Source organism: Anolis sagrei, chromosome 1 (assembly GCF_037176765.1).
Source record: "Anolis sagrei isolate rAnoSag1 chromosome 1, rAnoSag1.mat, whole genome shotgun sequence".
Lineage (NCBI taxonomy): Eukaryota > Metazoa > Chordata > Lepidosauria > Squamata > Dactyloidae > Anolis > Anolis sagrei.
The window spans coordinates 174,904,719-174,929,539 of NC_090021.1; the positions used below are offsets into that span (position 1 = coordinate 174,904,719).

The window sequence follows — 24,821 nt, forward strand, 5'->3', positions numbered from 1 at the left end:
TTTATGGGGGAGGGGGGAGTTGAACGAGGAAAACAATTTCTCCCATTTTTGCAGGTTATTCACCCTCCCCACTTCCCATTTCATAATTGAGTGCTGTTTCCACGGGGGGACATGGGTGGGGGGAGTAACAGGAAAATAGGGGGGAATGGTTTTGCTCCTTCAATCCACACCCCCATAAAATGGACTATCCTTCTCTCTCTAGCACCCCCTTGTGGCCTCCGCCTAGATAATGGAACAGTACCTTTATGGTTCTATTTTCTTTTATATGCTTTTTAATTGTATGTGGAAATTCTTAATAATTTTTTTAAAAAAGAAATGGCAGTATTCAGAAACCAGTGAAGAACAATTCCACATCCAAGGACACTCTGCCCCTGAACGCAAAGAAGCTGTTTGGGTCAAGGCAAAGAGAGAAGCAAGATTAGAGGAGTACCGCTGACTTATATAGGGCATTACGAACTTCCAGTCTCTCAGTAGTAGGTTGAACTACAATCATGGGTTCTTATTGCACAGCATGTGTTAATTGGCTTTGCTGTCAGCTCTTCCATCCACATGAGAGGCTAGTTTGGTCCCTTCTCACCTCTCCTTTCATAGCAGGCAAAGGCCCTTTTTGTTTACTCAGGTTTTTGGATGTAATCTGGTCATTGGAGAAAAAAATGGAATGTGCTGTATCTTTAAAATATTTTCTTTTACTATTTTAACGTTAAAAAGCAAAATTAAATGGATGTTTTTAATCTGATTATTTTGAAAGTTTTAACTTCTGTATTTTTAATTGTGTTAACTGCATTTTGCTCTTTGTATTGTGAGATGCCTTGGGTTCCATATGGGGAGAACAATATATCAATTAATAATTAAATAGGGAATAAAACATGTGCCCCACATTTTAAAAAATCCCTGGTTAGAAGAAGATGAAGAGATGGAAATCTGGTAAAATTGCTGCATGCCACTGACAATTTTTAGCAAGTTCTTTTCAGCAATAATGGGGAATTGTAAAATTTTTGGGTTGTATGGCCCAAAACGAGTTTAGAAACGAGTTTAGAACCATTTTTTTTTCTTGATCAATCAAGCCTAATATATAAGTATACATTAAAAAAAAGAAAATAGAAAAATAAAAATAAATGCAGCCAAAAACAAAAAGAAGAACAATTGCCATTTCAGGCTTTCTTTATGACAGTTATAAATCATAATATATAAAAGCTTACTTCTTCAACTAAGACATCATTATAATCTTTATTGTTGTTATTATTATTTTATTATTATTCCACTTTTTTCTTAAAATTGAGGTTTAAAGTGACCCACACTTTAAAAGCTATACAATTAGTGGGTTGAAAATGTACAAAAAATCAAATTAATCTTGTACAAGTAGTAAAACAAATAAATTTAAAGACAAGTAAAATAAATGAATAATAAAGTGTTTGATTCAAAAGATTATTCATTCGCCTCTACTAAACAAAACATAATGATCAAAATCAGCAACTATCACATTACTGTCTTTTCTCTGCAAAAGAGTTGACTAAGGGATTCCCAGTCTTTTAAAATATGTTACTAGTGATTTCTCTCTATCAAAGCAAACACTTTGTCCATTTCAGCTAAATTATTCGGTTTTAACAGCCAGTCCGCTTTGGTCGGTAATGTTACTCTCTTCCATTTTGTTGCATATATTATTCTAGCTGCAGTGGTCACATGTTATAATAATCTTCCACATTTCTTTCCAAAATTAATCTCCAGCCTTGTCGTTGTAAATACAGTTACACATCTCTGCCCTCTTTTGTGGACTGACTCAGAAATATACCATATTTACTTATGTCTAATGCACCACTGAGTCTAATAAGCACCTCAATTTTCAAAACCCTGAAACCCAAAAAGTATTTAACATATTATGCAAATCTAATGCACACCCTATTTTTGGGAAGGTAATTTAGTCAATAATAATAATAATAATAACAATAACAACTTTATTTTTGTATCCAGCCACCATATCTTCAAAAGGACACAGGGTGAATCACATGGGGACAAGCCCGATCAACATTGTTAAAATATAACACACTAAAATTTGTAAAACAACATCATAAAACAGTAGAAAACAACCACTGAACAAACAACCAATCACCTGGCATAGTAAACAATTACTGAGCTTGGGCAGGCAGGTTTGTGCAAATCAGTTGCAGTGACAGGGCTGATGGATAAAGTACAGAAGCTAGATGACAAATTAGGAGTAGAAAGGCAATATGCAATAGAACACTATAACTATGGGCATGGAACAGTAGTAAAGTGCAAGAGCTAGATCTATAGCCGGAAAGCCAAAATTATCTGGGGAACTATTTAATCAAAAGCGCAGTGGAACATCCACGTTTTTAGGTCTTTACAAAAAAAAGGTGAGCATTAGAATTGAGTAAATATGGTAAGTATTGCAGCTGAACATGTGCCCCTAATAAAGCAGAAATTAGTAATTGCTTCTGGGTCTTATAATGATACAGCTGGTTTTCCACATGTCTGGTTTTCGTTTGCGAATGTGATTCTTTGTAGATTTGATTTGTACGTTTTCTCTAGGAAGCTCTATGCCCTCTAGGACAACTCTACAGCTATCTTTTTGCCAGATTTCAACAGTGTTGTTGTCTCAGACCTCATCCACACTATAAACCAGTTTCTGAATCCAGACTATCTGCTTTGAACTGGATTATATGGCAATGTTGACTCATATAATCAAGTTCAAAGCAGATAATCTGGATTCAGAAACTGGATTATATGGCAGAGTAGATCCAGCATAAAAATGTTGAGTTTTTTTCCACTTTCACAGGAAGCCTATGCCCTTAATATCAGAAAATGTGGGTGGTTGACTTAACTTCTGTATCCCATAGTACAAACAGACATACTCACATACTTAAAATTCCTTAAAATTCCTACAAAAATTTAATATAGCCAGCATGTCTCCATTTTGAAACTGAAACCATTATTGGTCCTAACAATTTTTGTTCCTGGGATATTGAAATGGCAGGGAGAAGGTTTGTGGAAAAGAGACAAAGAGAGTTCCTGAGGTCTGAAAAAGCACTGATTTATTTCCAGCTGGGACTCGGGAGTGGAGCTGTGTCCAAAAGCACCAGAGCGCCCAATGATGGCATTGACAGCCTTTTTATACACTTCAAATGCAGGCAAATAAAGAAACATGCTTCTACATACATTGACATCATTCTCTGCGTCACTTTAACATCATAGGAATATCAAATTCTATCTTCCAACATACAAAAGGCATGCCTCTGTATTTTCCTCTAAAGAGCAGCATACAGCTTACATTCATCAATCAAGGGGCCTACTTTTACTTCTCATGAGGGAGGGGGATTGGCTCCTTACTTTTTACTTATATCTGTTGCTAGTAGGACGGGCTTATCTCCCCCCTTCCTGGAATGTTCCCTCTTCTGCCCGTGCCTTGGACACAGATCTCCTGCAGCATTCTTTCTACTATAGAGAGAGAACCTGATTTTTCTATACATTTCAGTGCTTGTAAAGTACATACAATTTATGTATAAATAAATATCTATTTTTCCAATATCTCCCCATCAATATAAATGTCGTTTCCTAATTGGTTCTATTATAAAGACATGGAAAAAATTGTTTTGGTAGGACATGATGCAGGACATCCTGCAGCACATCCTGGACTGCGAGAAGATCCAACCAGACCATACTTCAGGGAATAAAGCCGGACTGCTCATTGGAGGGAAGGATAGTAGAGGCCAAGATGAAGTACTTTGGCCACATCATGAGAAGACAGGAAAGTTTAGAGAAGACAATGATGCTGGGGAAAATGGAAGGAAAAAAGTAGAGGGGCCGACCAAGTGCAAGATGGATGGATGAAGTGACTGGCTTGACCTTGAAGGAGCTGGGGGTGGTGACGGCCGACAGGGAGTTCTGGCATGGGCTGGTCCATGAGTTTCTGAAAAGTCAGAAGCGACTGAATAAATAAACAACAACAACCTGCAGCACATTTTGCTCTAGTTTTTCAATGAATATCTGATAGAGTCTCAACCCATTTAACATAGTTTGTGCCAGCAAAAAAAAAATCAAGTTTCTTGAATATAACCACTTTTAAAGTAAATATCGCATAATTAAACAGGAAATAACACTTTCAAACCAGGAACACATTTTTTTTTCAAATTTTGTTTCCTCTCTCATCGCTTTCTTTTAACACTAGTTTCATGAAGATTTCTGAAGAACTCAAAATTAGTAGTAGACTGCTGTGGCATCTTTGTTATTCGTAATGAAGACAGCACCCAACTGTGGATTTGTGTTCTTTTCTTCATGAACCAGGACACCTGTCATTATTTCTCGCTCAAAAAAATCAGGAGCTGGAAGAGATTACAAATGAAGCCCTTCCTTCCAACTTGATACATAATATGATGTGTTCAACAAAAAAATGGCAGTCTATTTCAACACCAAGTCTGGAATTCCTCTAATACGTACCCTGCAAAATTTGTAGAACTTGAGCAGGATAAATCTCAATTGGGTGCAATCAAGGAGAGGGCTTTTTGTGAAACATAAGCCAAATTTCAAAAAAGATTAATTGTGCCAGAGATCTAGTATAAGCATTCTCGAAGCATTGCTTCGTCTCTCATTAGAAGGTTTGTTTCTTTAGTGTTGCCAGACTTGTATTCTATCTGAACAGCTTCATTATTCCACAGAACAAATGTTGTGCTCTCCTATGAGATTCACTTCCTGCATCAATACAGTGCCTGCAATAATGAGACTCCTGTTCTGTTTTTTTTTTTTTCCATAGGCCACAAGCGAAATGACTTCTCTAGGCTGCAACTGGTATGTATACTTGTCTCCAATTTTAGTACCAAAATGAGTTTTTATTAAAAGTTGAACGTACAGTCTACAGTAGTTCCTTCTACGTCCTTTTTTTAAATCCAGAATTGGGCACATAAGATCCCCTGAATGTTGTTGTACTGTGCCTTCCATCATCCATCACCATTGGCTCTGTTGGTTATTTATTTATTTATTTGTCGTGTCAGGGCAACCAGTCAATTATATTACATTTCTAACAGAACAAAGCAAACAAACAGACAAAATACAAAATTTGTGAGTTTGGTAGTTGATTAAATGTCCTTTGACCAGTATCTGGCCACTTGGAGTGCCTCTGGTATTGCTGCAAGAAGGTCCTCCATTGTGCAAGTGGCAGGGCTCAGGTTGCATTGCAGCAGGTGGTCAGTGGTTTGCTCTTCTCCACACTCGCATGTTGAGGATTCCACTCAATAGCCCCATTTCTTAAGGTTGGGAGTAGCATAGCACAAGGGCAGATGTCTTCACTGTGTCTGGTTGTGATCCCCAGATTGTGCCAGTCAGCTTTTGTATGATGTTGTTTCTAGCGCCCACTTTTTGCTTGATGTTCAGGCAGTGCTTCTTGTAGGTCAGAGCACGGTCCAGAGTGACTCCCAGGTATTTGGGTGTGCTGCAATGCTCCAGTGGGATTCCTTCCCAGGTAATCCTCAGAGCTCGGGATGCTTGTCTGTTCTTAAGGTGAAAGGCACATGTCTGTCTTTTAGATGGATTAGGGATCAGTTGGTTTTCCCTGTAATAGGCAGTAAGAGCACCTAGAGCTTCGGAGAGCTTCTGTTCAACCATCTCAAAGCTCCCTGCTTGAGCAGTAATGGCACAATCATCAGCATAGATGAAACTCTCTGTCCCTTCTGGCAGTGGCTGGTCATTTGTGTAGATGTTGAACATGGATGGAGCAAGCACACTCCCCTGAGGCAGGCCGTTCTTCTGTTTCCGCCATCTGCTTCTCTGGCCCTGGAACTCAACAAAAAAGCTCCTGTTTTGTAGCAGGTTTCCTATGAGGCGGATGAGGTGGTAGTCCTTTGTGATATTATTCATTTTTCTCAGGAAGAGGCGGTGGTTCACAGTATCATAAGCCGCTGACAGGTCTATGAAGACAGCTCCTGTGATCTGTTGCCTTTCAAAGCCATCTTCTATGTGCTGATGGTGAGGGCTAAAGAAACCTGTAGCTCAAGAAATGTTGTGGTCCAAACATCCACCAGCCTTGGATCAGCCTTGGCTTGAAAGATATTTTCTTGTTTAAATGAAGAAAGACGTTTGGGCACTTGGAATGAATTTCAATTTATAGAATAAAAGAAAGTAGGCTGGGGCTATTTTGGAACAGACAAGTGATTTACTCGCACAAGTGCAATGATGCAAAAACGTGTCATTCAAAATATTTTAAATCAATACAGTACAGGCAGTTCCCGAGTTACAAACATACGATTCATAGTTAAGAACAGGAATGAGACAAGAATGGAGAGAAATCTACCCTAGGGATGCTTTTACCTAATCATGATGTGGTTGCTTATATTCAAAGTGTTTCTTGCTTAAGTTTTAATAATACTGAATTTCACTTGGTTTTTAACTATGCAAGAGCTAGTTCATACAGTATTTAATAGTATTTTAAGGGTGTATCTCACCATTGATTTATATAGCATGTTAATGGTTTAAATAGTATTTAATGGTGTAATTCATATTGTATTTAATAATCTGTTTTTATGTATTTATTTGTTTGTACAGGGTGAGGCAGCATAACTTTCTTTTTTCAAAACTTAATAAAACCCATTGTATGAATCATATTTTTTATTATTTTTTGTAATGTAGGCGCATACCTAAAGTTTTGTTTTACTTAATTTTGAAGATCAAATTAAGTAGGTGATGTCCCCCATTCTCCATTCACTGAGTAAACCGATTTCTGACGTTTGTCATGACTCTTGCCAGCATAGCAGGCGTTATGTTGGCAATTTCTTCCTGGATGTTGGTCTTCAAATCTTGTAGGGTCCTTGGACGGTTCACAGAAACATGAGATTTCAAAAAAAACCCATAGAAAAAAATCACAAGGGGCCAAATCTGGAGAGCGGGCCGGCCACTCCAAATCCGCTTGAAAAGTGGGCCTCAACAACAAAAACACGCTCCTCACTGTTCCAAGGCATGATGGTGACTGAACTGTGTCAGGACAAAACTTTATACTTCCGCCTCTCGAACGAGACCACTAGTGCTCCGCTATGTCTTCAGCCGACTGAATGGTGCACATTTTTCAAAAGGAAGTTATGCTGACTCACTCTGTACTATATGTGAAAAACCTAGGGTCTAAGCATTAAATAAACAGCAACCATATAAAATCCAGATGATCTGCTTTGAACCAGATTGTATGGCAGTGTAGAATCATATAATCCAGTTCAAAGCAGATAATATGGATTATCTGCTTTGTAAATCTGGATTATACAGCAGTATAGAAGGAGCCTAGGTGTAGCTAGGAGATGTGTATGTAGAAGAGAAATAAAAGTCAGTGCATGAGGAGGGGTGTTAGGTTTTACAATGTATTGTAATGTAATATAGCTGAGTCATGTACTGCTAATAGGCTTCTATTGGAAATGCTGAGTCATGCATTAACTGTATATAGGGAATCATTTGGGGAATGTGTTCTGGCCTGGTCCAAATTATTGTGAATGATGCAATCCTGGGTTTGAGTTAAGTCGATGAGTTGGGAGCCAATCAGGGATTGCTATGTGTAGTTGTATAGAATTGTATATAAGGAAGTCATGTAGAGTGTATACTCTCTCCTTGTGCTGTGATGCTGTTCGTCGAAGGCTCTGTGTAATTTATTAAAGGAACCTGTCTGCTAAGACAAGCACCAGACGCAGGGCCTTCTCTATTTCTGCCCCTGCCTTATGGAATTCCTTGCCTCCCTATTTGAGAGCCATGCATGACTTAGGGCATTTTATCCTACCAATTAAGACCTGGCTTTTTACTAGAGCATTTGACCCATGTTAATTTTAATATTTGTATGTATGTGTTTTATCCTGTATAATTTCTGCAATGTAAATCGCCTGGAGCATCTCGGATGGAGGGCGATTAATAAGTAATTAAAGATGATTGATGATGATGATGATGATGATGATATAACCGTGTGCTGTGGTAAGTTTGTAGTGTCATCTAGATTGGAGGGGGAAACAATAGTAAAACTGACAATGGCTGGGCATGTGCTCAAGTGTCTGTAAAAGAGTTCCAGAGTGACTGCAGTTTGTGGGAGCAGTTGACTGAAAATACTGTGCAGGAAGAAGCTACTGGAAAGCGCTGGAGTTGTGCAACTGGTCTGCTGCTGAACTGTGAAATTAATCTCAACATATAAGGAAGGTAAAGCAGCGAGATGAAGAAAAAGGAGAAAAAAAAGGAGAATGGAGATGAAAGTGGTATAGGAACTAACAAAGGAAGAAGAAGACTGAAGAAATGTGTGTAGAAGTAGAGGGAGGAAAGGAGAAGTCAAAAACAGAGAAAGCAAAAGGCAGGAGAAGTAGGAAAATATGAGTGCTGGCAAGAGTTGAGCCGGAGATGAGCAAGAGCATCGGGATGAGAGAGATAGAACAGAGAGAGGGAGAGTAGAGGGAAGATGTTAAGATGTTAAGTCTGGATTTTAGGGGAAAGGCAAACAGGTGCAAGAAAGAGAAATGAAATCAAAAGAGAAAGGCATCAAGAGCTAAAGCACAGCTAAGGAATGACATCTCTGTCCAATACATGCACCTTACAATTTACATTGTGCTTTCAATATTTGTTAACACTTGATGTACACAATATACTCAACTCAATATACTATGAAGGTGACAAATATTTTTTAAACTGTGAAACAAAAGTTAAGCAAATATAAACAAGATGTCACTTGACGGCTGTATAATTATTTATTGTGCTGTGTCAAATATTGCCAAATGCTAAGTAGCTTCTATGAGAACGGTGGTGTGACCTGACTTAACCTCCCTCGGGAGCCAATCCATCATCTACAGACTCTTAAGCACTAACTTGCGACTGAGCCATGCCATGCCAGACTGCAAGCAAGTATCCACAGCATCTAATACCGCAAAACCATTCTCTACACACAGAAATCAAGTATTCCCCTGTCATATCATGTGGTATTGCTTAGAACTGAATATCACAATAGTAAAACCTAGAACTAGTTAAAACTACTATTTTGTAAGTTTAGGGTTTTCTTGGTGAGATTTTTTCCAAGGTTTGCCACTGCCTTCCTATGAAGCTAGATTATAGGGCAATGTAGACCCTGCCTGAGGGGTTTCCATAGGGGAGAAAAGATCCAAAACCTCTTTTCCCAAGTCCTAGTCCAAACCATGCTGGCTCACAAGGCACTGCACACCATATATGTTTCTAGAAAGACTGGTGTTGACTGTCTTATCAATGCAACATTATTTGGATTTAAATTTGGTTTCTCCTTTTAAACATGCATTGCTTCTAAGTGTGGGATTGTTAGCCACCTTGAGAGAGATGGGGTATAAATAAAGTTAATAATAATCATCATCATTGTATTGTCGAAGGCTTTCATGGCTGGAATCACTGGGTTGTTGTAGGTATTTTCGGGCTATATGGCCATGGTCTAGAGCAGGGGTCGTCAAACTACAGCCCGGGGGCCGAATACGGCCCTCCAAGGTCATTTACCCGGCCCTCACTCAGGGTCAACCTAAGTCTGAAAAAACTTGAAAACACAACAACAACAGCAACAACAATCCTATCATCAGCCAAAAGCAGGCCAACACTTCCCACTGAAATACTAATAAGTTTATATTTGTTAAAATTGTTCTTTATTTTAATTATTGTATTGTTTTTAAGGGGTTTTTTGCACTACAAATAAGATAGGTGCAGTGTGCATAGGAATTCAACTTACATGTCTGAACGCATCTCCCCTTATGAGCCATCTAGGACCTTAAGATCATCTGGGGAGGCCCTGCTCTCGTTACCGCCTTCGTCACTAGTACGTTTGGCGGAGATGAGAAACAGAGCCTTCTCAGCGGTGGCCCCTCGACTGTGGAACGCCCTCCCTACAGATATTAGATCGGCCATCTCCGTTTTAACATTCCGGAAAAAAAGTCAAAACGTGGCTTTTTGAACAAGCGTTTCCAAATGCAGAGTAACTGACATAGGAAAATGGAACGACGACAATGAGATCGGACAACGTTTTTAACAAGGCGACACTATGAATTTATATTTTATTGATATGTTTAATTTTTATTATATGTTATCTTTTTAATTGTACTTATGATATTGTAAGCATTGAATTTTATCCTGTTAACTGGCTTGAGTCGCCTACAGGCTGAGAAAGGTGGTATACAAATACAATAAAGAAATAAAGAAATAAATTCATTGTTTTTTTCAAATTATAATCCGGCCCTCCAACAGTTTGGGGGACTGTGACCTGGCCCTCTGTTTAAGAAGTTTGAGAACCCCTGGTCTAGAGGCATTCTCTCCTGACGTTTCGCCTGCATCTATGGCAAGCATCCTCAGAGATCCTACCTCTGAGGATGCTTGCCATAGATGCAGGCGAAACGCCAGGGGAGAATGCCACTTGACCATGGCCATATAGCCCGAAAAAACCTACAACAACCCAATCATCATCATCTTACAAATATATCTCAAAAACAAATTCACCATTACTATCTGCATATACATGTAGATGATAGAGAAGAACTATGAAGTAATTTGCTTGCTACTAAGAAATACCCACTCATATGCCATCACATTCAGAGTTTGAACTCTAATTCTAGGAAGAAAATAAAGAATCAGAGAAATTCCAGTTGAAGAGATGCTGACAGTTATTCCAGTGAATTTTGCTAGATCAGAAGAAGTGAGGTTTCCGGGTCAGCTTCCTTCAGAGGAAAGAACATGGGAAGCTTATTGTGTTTGTGTGAAAGAGCATTTTGGAGGTTAATAGAGATAAGGGAAATGGCAGAGGCCATATGGAGTGCTTCCAACTTGGTATCAAAAGAAACCCCAAAGAACCAAAGAAGAGGCCTCGAACTCCAGATTCTGTTCTAAACTCCATTTCCTTTGGCATTTGACCTTGGTCAAGCAACTGCCAGAAAATTGCACAGCATCCTGTCGGGAGAGAATAGTCACATCATAGATTTTTAAAAGTCCCTCATACAATTAAGACAACTTTACTTATTCTAATTCATCTCCAGATCTAACTTTATACGGCTAAACTGCAAAGAAATGATGGCACCCCACTATTCTTTATCTGTATTGTCTAAGAGCTCCATCCTTTCCTAAGGTTATTACAGGGGAAACAGCTTAGCACCATACACCATACACCAATACAGCTTAGCACCATACACCAATACAGTCGTTTGGATTTATGACTGAGAAAACATTTGACTATTTAGATGTCTTCATCATCCACATAAAATTTGTATAAATCTTCTGTGGTCATTATTTTTGGTTTTTTAATGCTTAACTACCACCTTGAATTTGCACTTACTCTCTTGACTTTCCTCATTCCAAATCATTTGTGTATTTCAAATTGCTGGTGCCCCTTTCTCAAAATTTCATGCCTTCCTTATCAAAGTCTAAAACAGCTGTCTTTGTGATATGTCCTGCATATAAATTAAGCAGAGTGATAAAATGCAGCCTTGCCTGACCCCCTTGCCAGTTGGAAACCATTCTGCGTTTCCATATTCTGCACTTACAGAGGTCTCTTGTCCTGATTAGGTCATGCGTCAGGACAATCTAATATTGTGGCACACCCATTTCTTTTAGAGCAGTTCATAGTTCATTGCCTTCACAATCACAGTCTTGGCAATAGTTTATAAAATGCAGGCCAATTTTCTTCTGAAATGATCCAGTGTAAAATTGAAACGTGATTTCCCGGGTGTTTCTTCTTTTTCTGAACCCAGCTGACATTTCTCATTACACACATGGTAAAAGTTTTTGTTGTAAAAATGTTGAACATAACTATGCTTTGATGGGAGAGTAATGCAATGCCCCTTCAGTTATTGCAGTAGCCATTGTCCCAGATTAAGCACCGAATGAATGTGTCATCCTTTAATCACTTTTATATAACTCGTCAATTTATTTCATGCATTATCCTTTTATCCTCCCTCCCCCTTGACATACAGTGCTTCCTTGTTGGTCATATATAATTTTCACTCTTAGTTTGATTTGCTCTTTCTTTTCTTGGATCTTTTAAAACAGTTCCCTTGTACCACCTTGTTTACTGTTTTGGTCTGTTTCCTGACACTGATTATTATATTCTGTTTTAGTCTTTTTTCGATAGAGTTACAAGCTGGGTAGATGCGGGGAATGCCGTGGATGTAGCGTACCTGGATTTCAGTAAGGCCTTCGACAAGGTCCCCCATGACCTTCTGGCAAGGAAACTAGTCCAATGTGGGCTAGGCAAAACAACGGTGAGGTGGATCTGTAATTGGTTAAATGGACGAACCCAGAGGGTGATTCTCCCCAATGCTTCCTCTTCATCCTGGAAAGAAGTGATGAGCGGAGTGCCACAAGCAGGGCTCTGTCCTGGGCCCGGTCCTGTTCAACATCTTTATTAATGACTTAGATGAAGGGCTAAAAGGCATGATCATAAAATTTGCAGACGACACCAAATTGGGAGGGATAGCCAATACTCCAGAGGACAGGAGCAGGATTCAAAACGATCTTGACAGGTTAGAGAGATGGGCCAAAACTAACAAAATGAAGTTCAACAGGGACAAATGCAAGATATTCCACTTTGGCAGGAAAAACGAAATGCAAAGATACAGAATGGGGGATATGATGGCACACCAGGAAGATTAAGAGAAAACTAAATGTATCTGGCTATTTTCCCAGTGACCATCGGTATGCCCTAAATTACTTTACTACCTCAAAATAAAACACTAGAGACAAGACTAAATTCAACAATTGTTTACTAAATAAACAAGGTGAAATAAAACAAGGTATACAGAGGTGTAAATCTGAGGTAACAAATTTGATAGAGTTAGAACAGTGAAATATAAACTCTGAGGTAACAAACTATAAACTCTGGGGCATGTATGAGGTAAATATATTCTAATCTATGAGGTAAGTATAGCTATTCTATGGCTTATTCTATAATCTATAAACTATGGCAAATATAACTATTCTTTATTACAAATACTATAAACTCTAAGGCAAATATAACTGTTAACTATTATATGTATATGAACTATCTATCTATAATCTATAAACTTTGGCAAATATGTGATAAGGATGGCCTGTTCAAATTGCTAGGCCAGACCAGACACTTTCTGGCAACTATCTATAAACTATGTCCAAAAGGAATGCCATAAGTTCTATCACCAGCCCATTCTGGCTGCACCAGAATGGGCTGCACCAACTGAGCTCGGACTCTAGGGGGAACCTAAGCTTCTCCCCTAAACTTGGCAAAATGGAACAGTCCAACTGGGAAATAAACAGGCCGAGCCTTCACAGGGGACAATGCCTGGCTCGAGAGCAGTACGTGTGAAAAAGATCTTGGAGTCCTCGTGGACAACAAGTTAAACATGAGCCAACAATGTGATATGGCGGCAAAAAAAGCCAATGGGATTTTGGCCTGCATCAATAGGAGCATAGTGTCAAGATCTAGGGAAGTCATGCCACCCCTCTATTCCACTTTGGTTAGACCACACCTGGAATATTGTGTCAAATTCTGGGCACCACAATTCAAGAGAGATATTGGCAAGCTGGAATGTGTCCAGAGGAGAGCCACTAAAATGATCAAGGGTCTGGAGAACAATCCCTATGAGGAGCGGCTTAGCCTGAAGAAGAGAAGGCTGAGAGGAAATATGATAGCCATGTATAAATATGTGAGAGGAAGTCACAGGGAGGAGGGAGCAAGCTTGTTTTCTGCTTCCCTGGGGATTAGGACAAGGAACAATGGTTTCAAACTATAAGAAAGGAGATTCCATCTGAACAAGAGGAAGAACTTCCTGACCGTGAGAGCCATTCAGCAGTGGAACTCTCTGCCCTGGAGTGTGGTGGAGGCTCCTTCTTTGGAAGCTTTTAAACAGGGGCTGGATGGCCATCTGTCAAGGGTGCTTTGAATGCAATATTTCTGCTTCCTGGCAGGGAGTTGGACTGGATGGCCCATGAGGTCTCTTCCAACTCTACAATTCTATGATTCTATGAAATCAACTTGATGGCAATGAATAGCAGCAATCACTACAGTAATTCAACAGTTTCCAGATTCAGTTGTGCTACAGAATTGGCAGTAAGGAAGCCAACTTTTACTAGCCTTAACAGGTAGCTTTAATGTGCTTTCTAACATTTCAAACCCGCCCACAGAGAAGCAGTCTAAGACGGAGGCTGAAAAGCCAGCAGCTACCTTAATACTTTTGGAGAACAGGAATGTAACAGCAGCAGTAAGAGGATTATGTCCAGTCACATGCCATTATTGTTCCTAATTAAAGACTTTGCTATTCACAGAGGTCTGAGTTCTCTTAAGGGGGCAACTGGGAAAGCGGTTTTGATTTGTGTCCAATGGGAAAGCCAGATCAAGTCTGTGTTTGCTTGGCCTGTCTCTTCTTTCACCCTCCTTGGAGCAGCCCTAACAATCCTCTCTCTCGCTGCTCTCTAGGACTTTTACTTTCCCAGATCATTCACTAATCTGGGAATATCTTAGCCTTACTCATGCACCATGAAGAAGGATTTATCTGGCAACTTTGACAGTATAATATGGGACAAGAGGGATTAAGGAACCATTTCTGGAACAGGAAAAGAGGTTTTGGAGCTTCTATGCAGGAGCCCTTTTGTAAACAACTTGATGATGACTTTGTTGTTTTAGGACAACTACTCTAAGTTCCACTTTGTCACTCTTTGTGGAATAAACTGAAATGTCTATGTACTGATGCATAGCAAATTGATTGAACTAAAGCATAATATTACACAAAATTGGATAGAGCATACTCTGCCACAATTAGTGTAGGTCATAATGGACAGTTTGCACAAACTCTGAGCCCTCTGAACTCAGCACTTTTATTGCTCCCATGGTACTGTTTTCATGATGTTATGTTTTATTATGGTATGTTTTTATTTGGTTTGGTTTTTATTTTATTGCATTACATTTTAACTCTGTGCTCTCTGGGCTTGTCTCTTTGTAAGCCGGCCCGAGTCCCTTCAGGGAGATGGAGGCAGGGTATAAAAATAAAGTTGTTGTTGTTGTTATTTGAAACACAACAAGATGATTCCACAGCAGACACTCTGCTGGTTGTTGTAGTGGATCACACGTCGGACACTTCCCAAATGTCTCGGGCTGTGTGATGTATCGGCGAATAATGCGTGGTGCAGATCCCAGTAAGGTGGCCTTTTGCAGCTGGCAGATGGTAATTGTTGTGACTCAGCTGGAATCTCAGAGTGATAGTGTCAATGATTTTGATGGGGATGATGGGTATCAGATTCACAGTCAGATGCAAAGTTATGATTTATTTATTTATCGTGTCAGGAGCAACCAGACATTTGTATTACATTTTTAACAAAACAAAACAAACAGACAGACAAAACACAGAATTTGCAAGCTTGGTAATTGATTAAATGTCCTTTGACCAGTAGCTGGCCATTTGGAGTGCCTCTGGTGTTGCCGCAAGAAGGTCCTCCATTGTGCATTTAGCAGGGCTCAGGTTGCATTGCAGCAGGTGGTCAGTGGTTTGCTCTTCTCCACACTCGCATGTCGTGGATTCCACTTTGCAGCCCCATTTCTTAAGGTTGGCTCTGCATCTCATGGGGCCAGAGCGCAATCTGTTCAGCGCCTTCCAAGTCGCCCAGTCTTCTGTGTGCCCAGGGGAGAGTCTCTCATTTGGTATCAGACATTGGTTGAGGTTCTGGGTTTGAGCCTGCCACTTTTGGACTCTCGCTTGCTGGGGTGTTCCAGCGAGTGTCTCTGTAGATCTTAGAAAACTATTTCTAGATTTAAGTCATTGACATGCTGGCTGATACCCAAACAAGGGATGGGCTGGAGATGTCTCTGCCTTGGACCTTTCACTATTGGCTGCTACTTCCCGGCGGATGTCAGGTGGTGCGATACCGGCTAGACAGTGTAATTTCTCCAGTGGTGTAGGGTGCAGATAATGCGGCATGTCTCATTAAGAGCCACATCCACTGTTTTAGCGTGGTGAGATGTGTTCCACACTGGGCATGCATACTCAGCAGCAGAGTAGCATAGCGCAAGGGCAGATGTCTTCACTGTGTCTGGTTGTGAACCCCAGGTTGTGCCAGTCAGCTTTCGTATGATATTGTTTCTAGCGCCCACTTTTTGCTTGATGTTCAGGCAGTGCTTCTTGTAGGTCAGAGCACGGTCCAGAGTGACTCCCAGGTATTTGGGTGTGCTGCAATGCTCCAGTGGGATTCCTTCCCAGGTGATTCTTAGGTGATCCTCGGGATGCGTGTCTGTTCTTAAGGTGAAAGGCACATGTCTGTGTTTTAGATGGGTTAGGGATCAGCTGGTTTTCCCTGTAATAGGCAGTAAGAGCACCTAGAGCTTCGGAGATCTTCTGTTATGATGTCCCTGTGTTAAGCAAAGAAGACCAGCAACAGAGGGCATTAGTTCAGTTGTTTCCCACAGCAAGGGATGATGCTGGGGAAAGTGAAACTACTGAGAGCCAGGCTGTTTCATGAAGGGGGGACGGTTCTCAGCCAGATAGTTCTCAACCTTATAATGAGGGAAAAAGCACTAACGATGAAATTGACCTTGATGAAGCCGGAGGCTTAGATCGAGCTGATCGGTTGGAATTTAGGGTTCGAAGGAGTGTCAGGATCACTAGCAGGTGAGAGAGGGAGAATCGGGGCCATAGAAACGCCTTCATGTTGTCCAAAGCGTATTAAACAGGCTGTTTGATTATGCCTCAGTGTCAGAGCAACTTCCCGCTTCAACCAAGAGACTTTGGATTTATCTTGCAGCTTTCATGTTCGTGTTTCAGGACTTTGTCATGTTCTCATGGGACTTTGCCTTGCCTGTGTCTTCATGGATCTTGTTTGCCTATGTTACATTGGATTGATCTTTTGAAATATACTTTTGGCTTTTGAACTTTTTATCCTTTATTTTAATAAATCATAAATACTACTGCTGGTGTGTTCTTTGGTGTCTTAAACAAGGTGATTTTACCCTTGTGTTTAAGTGGCCAAGGACCTTTATATCTTAGGGACCGCCTCATTCCTTTTCTCCATCAGTGGTCACCTCAATCCACCCAGGAAAATCTCCTCTACATACCGGGCCCTAGGGAGGTACACCTGGAAGCTACAAGGCGTAGAGCTTTTTCGACCTATGCTCCAATTCTGTGGAACTCATTGCCTCCATACATTAGAGCAATGTCGGAGTTGCAACCTTTTGTAAAGGCACTCAAGACTTGGCTGTTTGGTTCTGCATTTAAGTAATCAGATTTAATTTGCCAAATAGTCACCGTTGAATGTTTTTATATTGTGTAAATGCTATTTTAGATTGTAAGTCGCTCGGAGCACCTTGGTGAAGAGCGACTAATTAAGAAATAAAGTGAAGTGAAGTGAAGTGAAGTGCAGGGCAAGGTCTTTAGGCACTGCACCCAGTGTGTGCATCACCACTGGGACCACCTTGACTGGCTTGTGCCAGAGTCTTTGCAGTTCGATTTTTCAATCCTATTATTATTATTATTATTATTATTATTATTATTAGCCAGCACCATGAGAGATACAAAGCCTATAAGAAAAGTATGTTGATTTGATGCTGCTCTTTTAACGTTCTTTTTAAGTCATGTAATTGAGTCCTGAAAAGGAAATTGTTATTTCCAACTTAAAGTAATACAATGGAACCTCTACTTCAGTGATTCTCAATCTGTGGGTTCCCAGATGTTTTGGCCTTCAACTCCCAGAAATCCAGAAATCCTAAGAGCTGGTAAACTGGCTAGGGTTTCTGGGAATTGTAGGCCCACTGCTTGAGAGCATCTCAACTTAAGAGCATTTTGAGTTAAGAGATGTTGCTTGGCCAGGGTTTTGCTTTGACATAAGAGCAGTGTTTGCATTAAGAGCTAGTGCCAGAGGAGTGCTAGTGCCAGAGTACAGGGCTTTAGAGCTTCAAAGAAGCAGCCTCTGTGCCTCGTGCTTTTGGGAGATTGCTGTCTGCTTTCCTCTTGTCCACTTTGAGGAACTTTAGGTTAGTGGATTTTGTGTGGTTTTTATTCCTGGTATGTTTGGCTCCATGAAGAGAGAGAGAGAGAAAGAGAGGGAGGGAAGGAGGCAAGAATGAATACATTATGAAGAAAATGATGCAATTTCCTGCTTCTTGGTTAGACTGGATGGCCCACGAGGTCTCTTCCAACTCTATGATTGGCCTACGAGGATGGCCTATGACGCCTCTTCCAACTCTATGATTCTATGCTTCTGCTTCTTCACTTTGTGCTTCTTTGCCACTACTTTGTGCTTCTACCATTTTAAAGTTGATCCTTTTTATTGTTCCATGTAAATTGCATGTATACATTATTTGTTACTTATAAAGTACATTTCCTTAAAAACACATAAAACACAATTGGGTTTTTTTTAGGGGGGACGAAAAAAATTAATTGCATTTCAATGGGAAATTCACTTTGAGATCAGTGTGTTTTGAGTTAAGAGCTCGGTCATGGAACGAATTAAACTCTTAAGTCAAGGCATCACTATACATCTATTCCTCTTTCCATACATGATTGTTCTGATTCCATATATCCAAGTAGGCTGACACCAATTGTTCAAGATGTTTAGCCTGCAATATCAGAAAGAACATTTATGAGAAGACAAAAATAATGATATGTGGTGTATAGGTCCACACATGAATGGGAACTGTTTATAACTGTTTTATTCAAATACCTCAAATACTTTGTGATTATTGCCTGGCAATAAAATGCATGTGAAATAAGAAGCAATACAACATATCATTGTACATTGTGTGCAAAGGGACACTGCAGAATGGGTGGTCCACTGTCAGGCCTGACTGTGATAAAGAGCAGAAAGAGAGAAGGTCTGCTCTCATTTTCTTCTGCGTTTATTTAATACAGAAAATGAATGTCACTCCTCAAACTTTTCATATGCAAAATACCATTATGAAGAGCTGTTAAACCATATTTTTCTCCCTTGCTATGTCCCGTATCCCTCCTTCTAATGATAGGTTTGGGGCACCCTTTCTGCACCACCTGGGCCCAAACAAAAATAAGACTCACAAATTCACAGGTTGTCAAAAATATTCACAAATATCTAGAAATCCCTCATGTTATTTCGCTTTTGGGATTATTTGTAGTACCAGATTCAATCCATTATAAAATCCATATCTATGCAATCTGACAGTTTGAATGTTTATTACTGGCATTAATAGAATGGTGCAATTTGTGGAACTGAACATTGGAAAATAGAAAGGCTCTACACATCATAAATAAAATCTGCCCTCCAACATTAAAGAGGGGAAAAAACCCCTGACTGCAAATCAGGACTCTACTGATATCAACTTATCCTTCTTTTGACAAGAGGGTTTAACAGGCATAATTCAGTTTTTAGTTCACAGAAAATTAGCTATCAACGTATGTTAATACCCTGATTAAAATGAGGTTTAATATTAAATGTATATGAAACTGCCAAAACAAGCTTCCGTATTCTGTCATCCTATCAGAAAACAGAAGACAAAAAGACTATTGCCCTAGATTCAGATATCACTAATCCAAATGCTGCTGTGAAGATTTTGCTTGGCACGTTGCTTCTGTCACAAAATATATAGTGACGTTCGGAAGCAGAACCCTTTGGTTCAAATCCTGTTTTCAGTCTTCAAGACACTACTTGGTTGATCTTAAATAAATCTTTATCCTTCAGCCTAAATTGAAGAGAGACAAACAGCAAATCTGCAGTTCTGAGAGGAGAAAATGCTCTTGAGTTAGTCCCCATCTACACTGCCATATAATCCAGTGTCAAAATGTTGATTGAACTGCATTGAACTGGATATATGGTAGTGTAAAAAGGGTAAAGGTAGTCCCCCTGACATTAAGTCCAGTCATGTCTGACTCTGGGGTGTGGTGCTCATCTCCATTTCTAAGCTGAGGAGCCAGTGTTGTCCGTAGACACCTCCAAGGTCATGTGGCCGGCATGACTGCATGGAGCACTGTTAACTTCCCGCCGGAGCGGTACCTATTGATCTACTCACATTTGCATGTTTTCAAACTGTTAGGTTGGCAGAAGCTAGGGCTGACAACGGAAGCTCACGCCGCTCCCTGGAATCGAACCTGCGACCTTTCGATCAACAAGTTCAGCAGCTCAGTGCTTTAACCCACTGCGCCACCGGGGGCTCCATATGGTAGTGTAGACTCACATAATCCAGTTCAATGCAGTTCAATCTGCATTATATGAGTCTGCACTGACCATTATAATGCAGTTCAAACAGGACTACATGTCAGTGTAGATAGGACTTTAGATATATGCTCCCTGATAAGACAGCATGCTCTTTTTCTGCGTTTATGCTTTATTTGCATGTTAGCAAAAAAAGAAACTTAACTTAACTTAATTAGAGGGTTCTTGGAATACCTACAACTCACCTTTTTTCCTGCTGCATTTTCTATAATTGTGGCAATAACTACCCGTATATTCCAGCATATAAAATGATTGGGCGTATAAGACGACCCCCAACTTTTCCAGTTAAAATATAGAGTTTGGGATATACTACCCCTCTTCCAACACACACCAAATAAAAATTTTAAAAGCATCAGATTTGATTTCAATATGGTCATTTTCCTATTACTGTACCTCCTCCTCTGCCTCTTAGATCTCGCACATGCGCACCTGCACCGCTTCACTGAAGTCTTCAGGAGCGAGATCTGAGAGGCAGAGGAGGAGGATACAAGGGCAGGCCAGACAGGTAAAAGAGGTGTGTTTTTCTGGGCCCACAGCCACTCTATTTCTTTTTTCCATACCCCGGGTGCCCCGGACGCCTGCAGCTTGCTCCGCCCTTCACATACACCTTCCCGGTGAGGCGCCCCTTCACCTCACCATCGGGACCGTATTAAGTCCAAGAATCCTGATGAATGGATTTTTTTCTACCGTACTTGCACAGAGTGCTTTCATACAGTCGCTACATACGGCAGGGACGCGGCCACTGCCATTTTTGAGCTCCTCCTACAATATGCAGCAACCACAGATTCTCCAATCCGGATTGGAAGTTTCAGCACCCGCTCTATAAGACAACTCCCAGCATATAATACGACTCCTGCATATAAGACGACTCCCATGCATAAGGCTACTCCCACGTATAAGATGACTCCCACGTATAAAACAACCCCTGACCTTTGAGAAGATTTTCTTGGGTTAAAAAGTAGTCTTATATGCCAGAATATAAGGTAGGAGGCTCACTGAGCCAACAGCCAATAGCCCCATTTCATCTCTCTCCGGAGAAGAAGATTGGAAAATGTATTGTCGAAGGGTTTCATGGCTGGAATCACTGGGTTGTTGCAGGTTTTTTGGGCTATATGGCCATGTTCTAGAAGCATTCTCTCCTGAAGTTTCGCCTGCATCTATGGCAAGCATCCTCAGAGGTTTTAACCTCACAACCTCTGAGGATGCTTGCCATAGATGCAGGCGAAACTTCAGGAGAGAATGCTTCTAGAATATGGCCATATAGCCCAAAAAAACCTACAACAACCCAAGATTGGAAAACATTGCCTCCACTCCATATAGCTTCAAGAGAATGATACCTCAACATTTAATGGGAATGAGGGAGACAATGGCAACCGCAGGAATAAGTTGTCCTGGCTATTCTCCACCTTTCTCCTCCTAAAAATCCCATTTCTGCAATTTATGAAAAGAATAGCTAAGAAGGAGATGGGCATTTTGACATAGCAAAAGACGAAATAGATATTTCAAGGACAATGAAAATCTCCAGTGCACTCTTCTCCTGAGAAAGGTCTCTGCAGCTTGGGGAAGCCACTTGTCAAGCACCCACTTTGGCCTACCTGTTTTTACTTCTGGACCACCTTATTGCACCTCACCTATTTCCATCCTTCCCCTTTCTCATGCTAGGCACTTGGCCAACCCTACTATTTGGTGTAGATGAAGAATACTCTTTGCAAAAATTTATCAGATAGAGTTAGCTAGATCAAATAGTTATCTGGCATCTGGTTGCAACCTCAACTTCCAAAATTTCAGAGCAAGTATTTGACCATACCACCATCGTATTATTTGGTGTGTCTAAAGCAGAATCACTTAAGGTAGCAAGATCATGTTTTCCTTAGGCAGCTGAATGGAGCTATATCAGAAAGAATGACATTGACCAAATTCCGTTGTCTGAAATTCAAACCCTTTCTTTAGTAGCACTCATACTTTGGAGTCTAAGGAAACCCATATGGCTTTTTGCCTTTTCAACTGCAGACAACAAGTTAGAAATACATCACATCACCAACACAAATCCACTCTTTTGGAGAAAGTAACAGAAGTAACTAGCAATACAATGGGCTTTCAATATCTGCTGGGGTTGATTGCAGGATCAACCCTGTACCCCATATACCAAAATCTGTGGATGCTCAAGTCTTATTATATACACTGGAATAGTAAAATGGCATCTTTTATATAAACTGGCAAAATAAAGGTTTGCTTTTCGTTTTGCTTTTAATGTCTTCAAGCCATGGCTGGTTGAATCTGTCAATGTAGAATTCATGGATACAGAGAGGTAATTGTATTGCATCATATCAATCAGCAGCAATTATTGTTCTATTTATTTATGCTCAATCATAAACAAGTTACTTTTTTGTATTATAATCCCCTGTTGCCGAGGACTTGTAGGAGTCCCAAAGCTCTGGTTTAGTAGGCATTGTGCCTACAGACCTTACCTCAGAATCTTTGTCCAATCTGTCTCTAACCACAATGAGGTTGTACAGGACCCGGTCATCATCGGCTTCGGTGTGGGAGACATCATGAGGGGCGCTCCACAAGTTTTTATCTTCATCCCACGCCTGGGTTGCTCCAAACGAAGCATACGGGTTGTTATTACTGCAGTGCAATAAAGAGAAAGAAGTTGCAAATGTATTACAAGCAATCCTCAAGTTATGAACAACATATGTTCTGGGTTGTTGTAGGTTTTTTCGTGCTATATGGCTACTTCTAGAGGCATTCTCTCCTGACATTTCGCCTGCATTTATGGCAAGCATCCTCAGAGGTAGTGAGGATGCTTGCCATAGATGCAGGCAAAACGTCAGGAGAGAATGCCTCTAGAACATGGCCATATAGCCTGAAAAAACCTACAACAACTCAGTGATTCCGGCCATGAAAGCCTTCGACAATACAAAATATGTTCTGTTTGTAAGTCAAAACAGGTACATTTTTTAAGTAGCTCCAGCCGAATACACACACACACTTCCTGACCTTCAGGAAAAAAATAAATCCAGGTTGTGGTGCCAAGTGTTTGCATATGATTCCCAGTGCAACAACAATTTCACAGTGCAATAATGAACAATGACAATTGGAAAGGCTCCAGGAATATGCTTTTGGACTGTGTGATTTTAAGTAATTATTTTAAATGATATGTTTTAATTATGTGATTTTAAAGTTTATGTTGTTTATTTTTATATATATTCAAGGCACCGAATTGTGCCTCTGCTGTGAGTCGTCCTAAGTCCCCTTCAGGGTGAGAAGGGCAGGATATAAATTTAGAAAATAAATAAATAAATACACACACACACACGAGCTTTGGATAGCATCAGAAAGGGATAACACTCAGGTAGTGGATGTTTTGCTGCCTGTTGTCCCTGTTCAGAAGATTTCATCTCACTTTCTATCCCTGTGAGTATTGGATTTTGAACATATTGTCTTGTTGTGGAAACAAGAATTAGTGAGAAAGCTTCATCTGAGACATTTTTTCCCCTTGATAACTCTTTCCAGAGTGAATTTCCCTTCCTAGGAGTAGATTTCTCTCACTTCCTGTTGTCTCACACTCATTCTTAACTATGAGTTGTTTGTAAGTTGCTTGTTTGTTATTCGGGGACTGCCTGTACTAATAAGTAATAACATGAAAAATCATATGAATTGAGAGCATTACTTTTGTTTTTAAGAGTCCACTTTACACCAAGGGAAAATGTTTAGTTGAGAAAGAAAGCTTGCCTGCTTTCACAGTCAGCAGTGAAAGTCTCGCAAAGCATGAACTGGCCACAGAATCCCAGTTTATAAGAGGAAACTATACATTTCAAAGCGTTAGCTAATATCTGATCTACCCAAGCGTAAAGCCCACTAATCTGAACCATCAAATCCAAGCAAATTGTTTGAGCCATCAGGCAAACAAATGGCACCTTCCCTGCTATTATCAAAAATGATATAAGAGAAGGAACAGATCAATATTCTCTAATGGAGGTGTCTGGCTGTTCCTTGGTTGGTGGGACTATAAACCTGCCTTGGGATTTAATCTGAACTTTAAGGAAATATCCAAAATTCTGAACCTATGTGGGTAGGTTTCAAGATCTTCAACATCTCCCTTCGAATTCAGATTGTAGCCCACAAGGAATGCACTGGCCCCATATCTCCACTGTTTTCTCCTTCAGTGCTTCAAATTTCAGTACAAATTCCAGTCCCAGCACTCATTGCCTGACTTAGTTGGATGCAAAGAATTAGACCTGAGAAAGGAAATATAGTAGCAGGTCAAATGTCTCTGCATATTTATCTGCCTATGAACAGATATTCCTTTCAGAAAAGGGGAAAAAAAACAGCCAAAGACCTGATTTACTTTAATTCCTGATATCCATGATCTGCATTTAGCTCCCGCTTATCTGAAATTATGAATAAAGAGACCAAAATGATTTGGGATTCTGCAATGTGAAGATGAGAACAAAACTTATAATTGAAGTCTAAACTTGGCCTATAAAACCCTATACAGCTCCAGCTCAGCTTACTTGTCCAAACGTATCTCCCTCTACGTTCCACCTCGTAGCTTAAGATCGTCCAGGGAGGCCCTGCTCTAGGTCCCATCAGCTTCACAAACGCGTCTGGTAGGGACGAGAGACAGGGCCTTCTCAGTGGTGACCCCCCTGCCTGTGGAATTCGCT

General features: G+C 40.3%; 1 protein-coding gene across 1 annotated transcript in view; it reads right to left on the minus strand.

Annotated features, from left to right (window-relative positions):
- MREG (melanoregulin) overlaps window positions 1–24,821 on the minus strand; it is a 57,845-nt gene that overhangs the window by 15,241 nt on the left and 17,783 nt on the right. Inside the window, exon 2 of the mRNA XM_060781447.2 lies at window positions 22,620–22,779. Within this exon, the coding sequence (XP_060637430.2) occupies window positions 22,620–22,779 (160 nt within the window). The remainder of the gene's footprint in view (window positions 1–22,619; window positions 22,780–24,821) is intronic.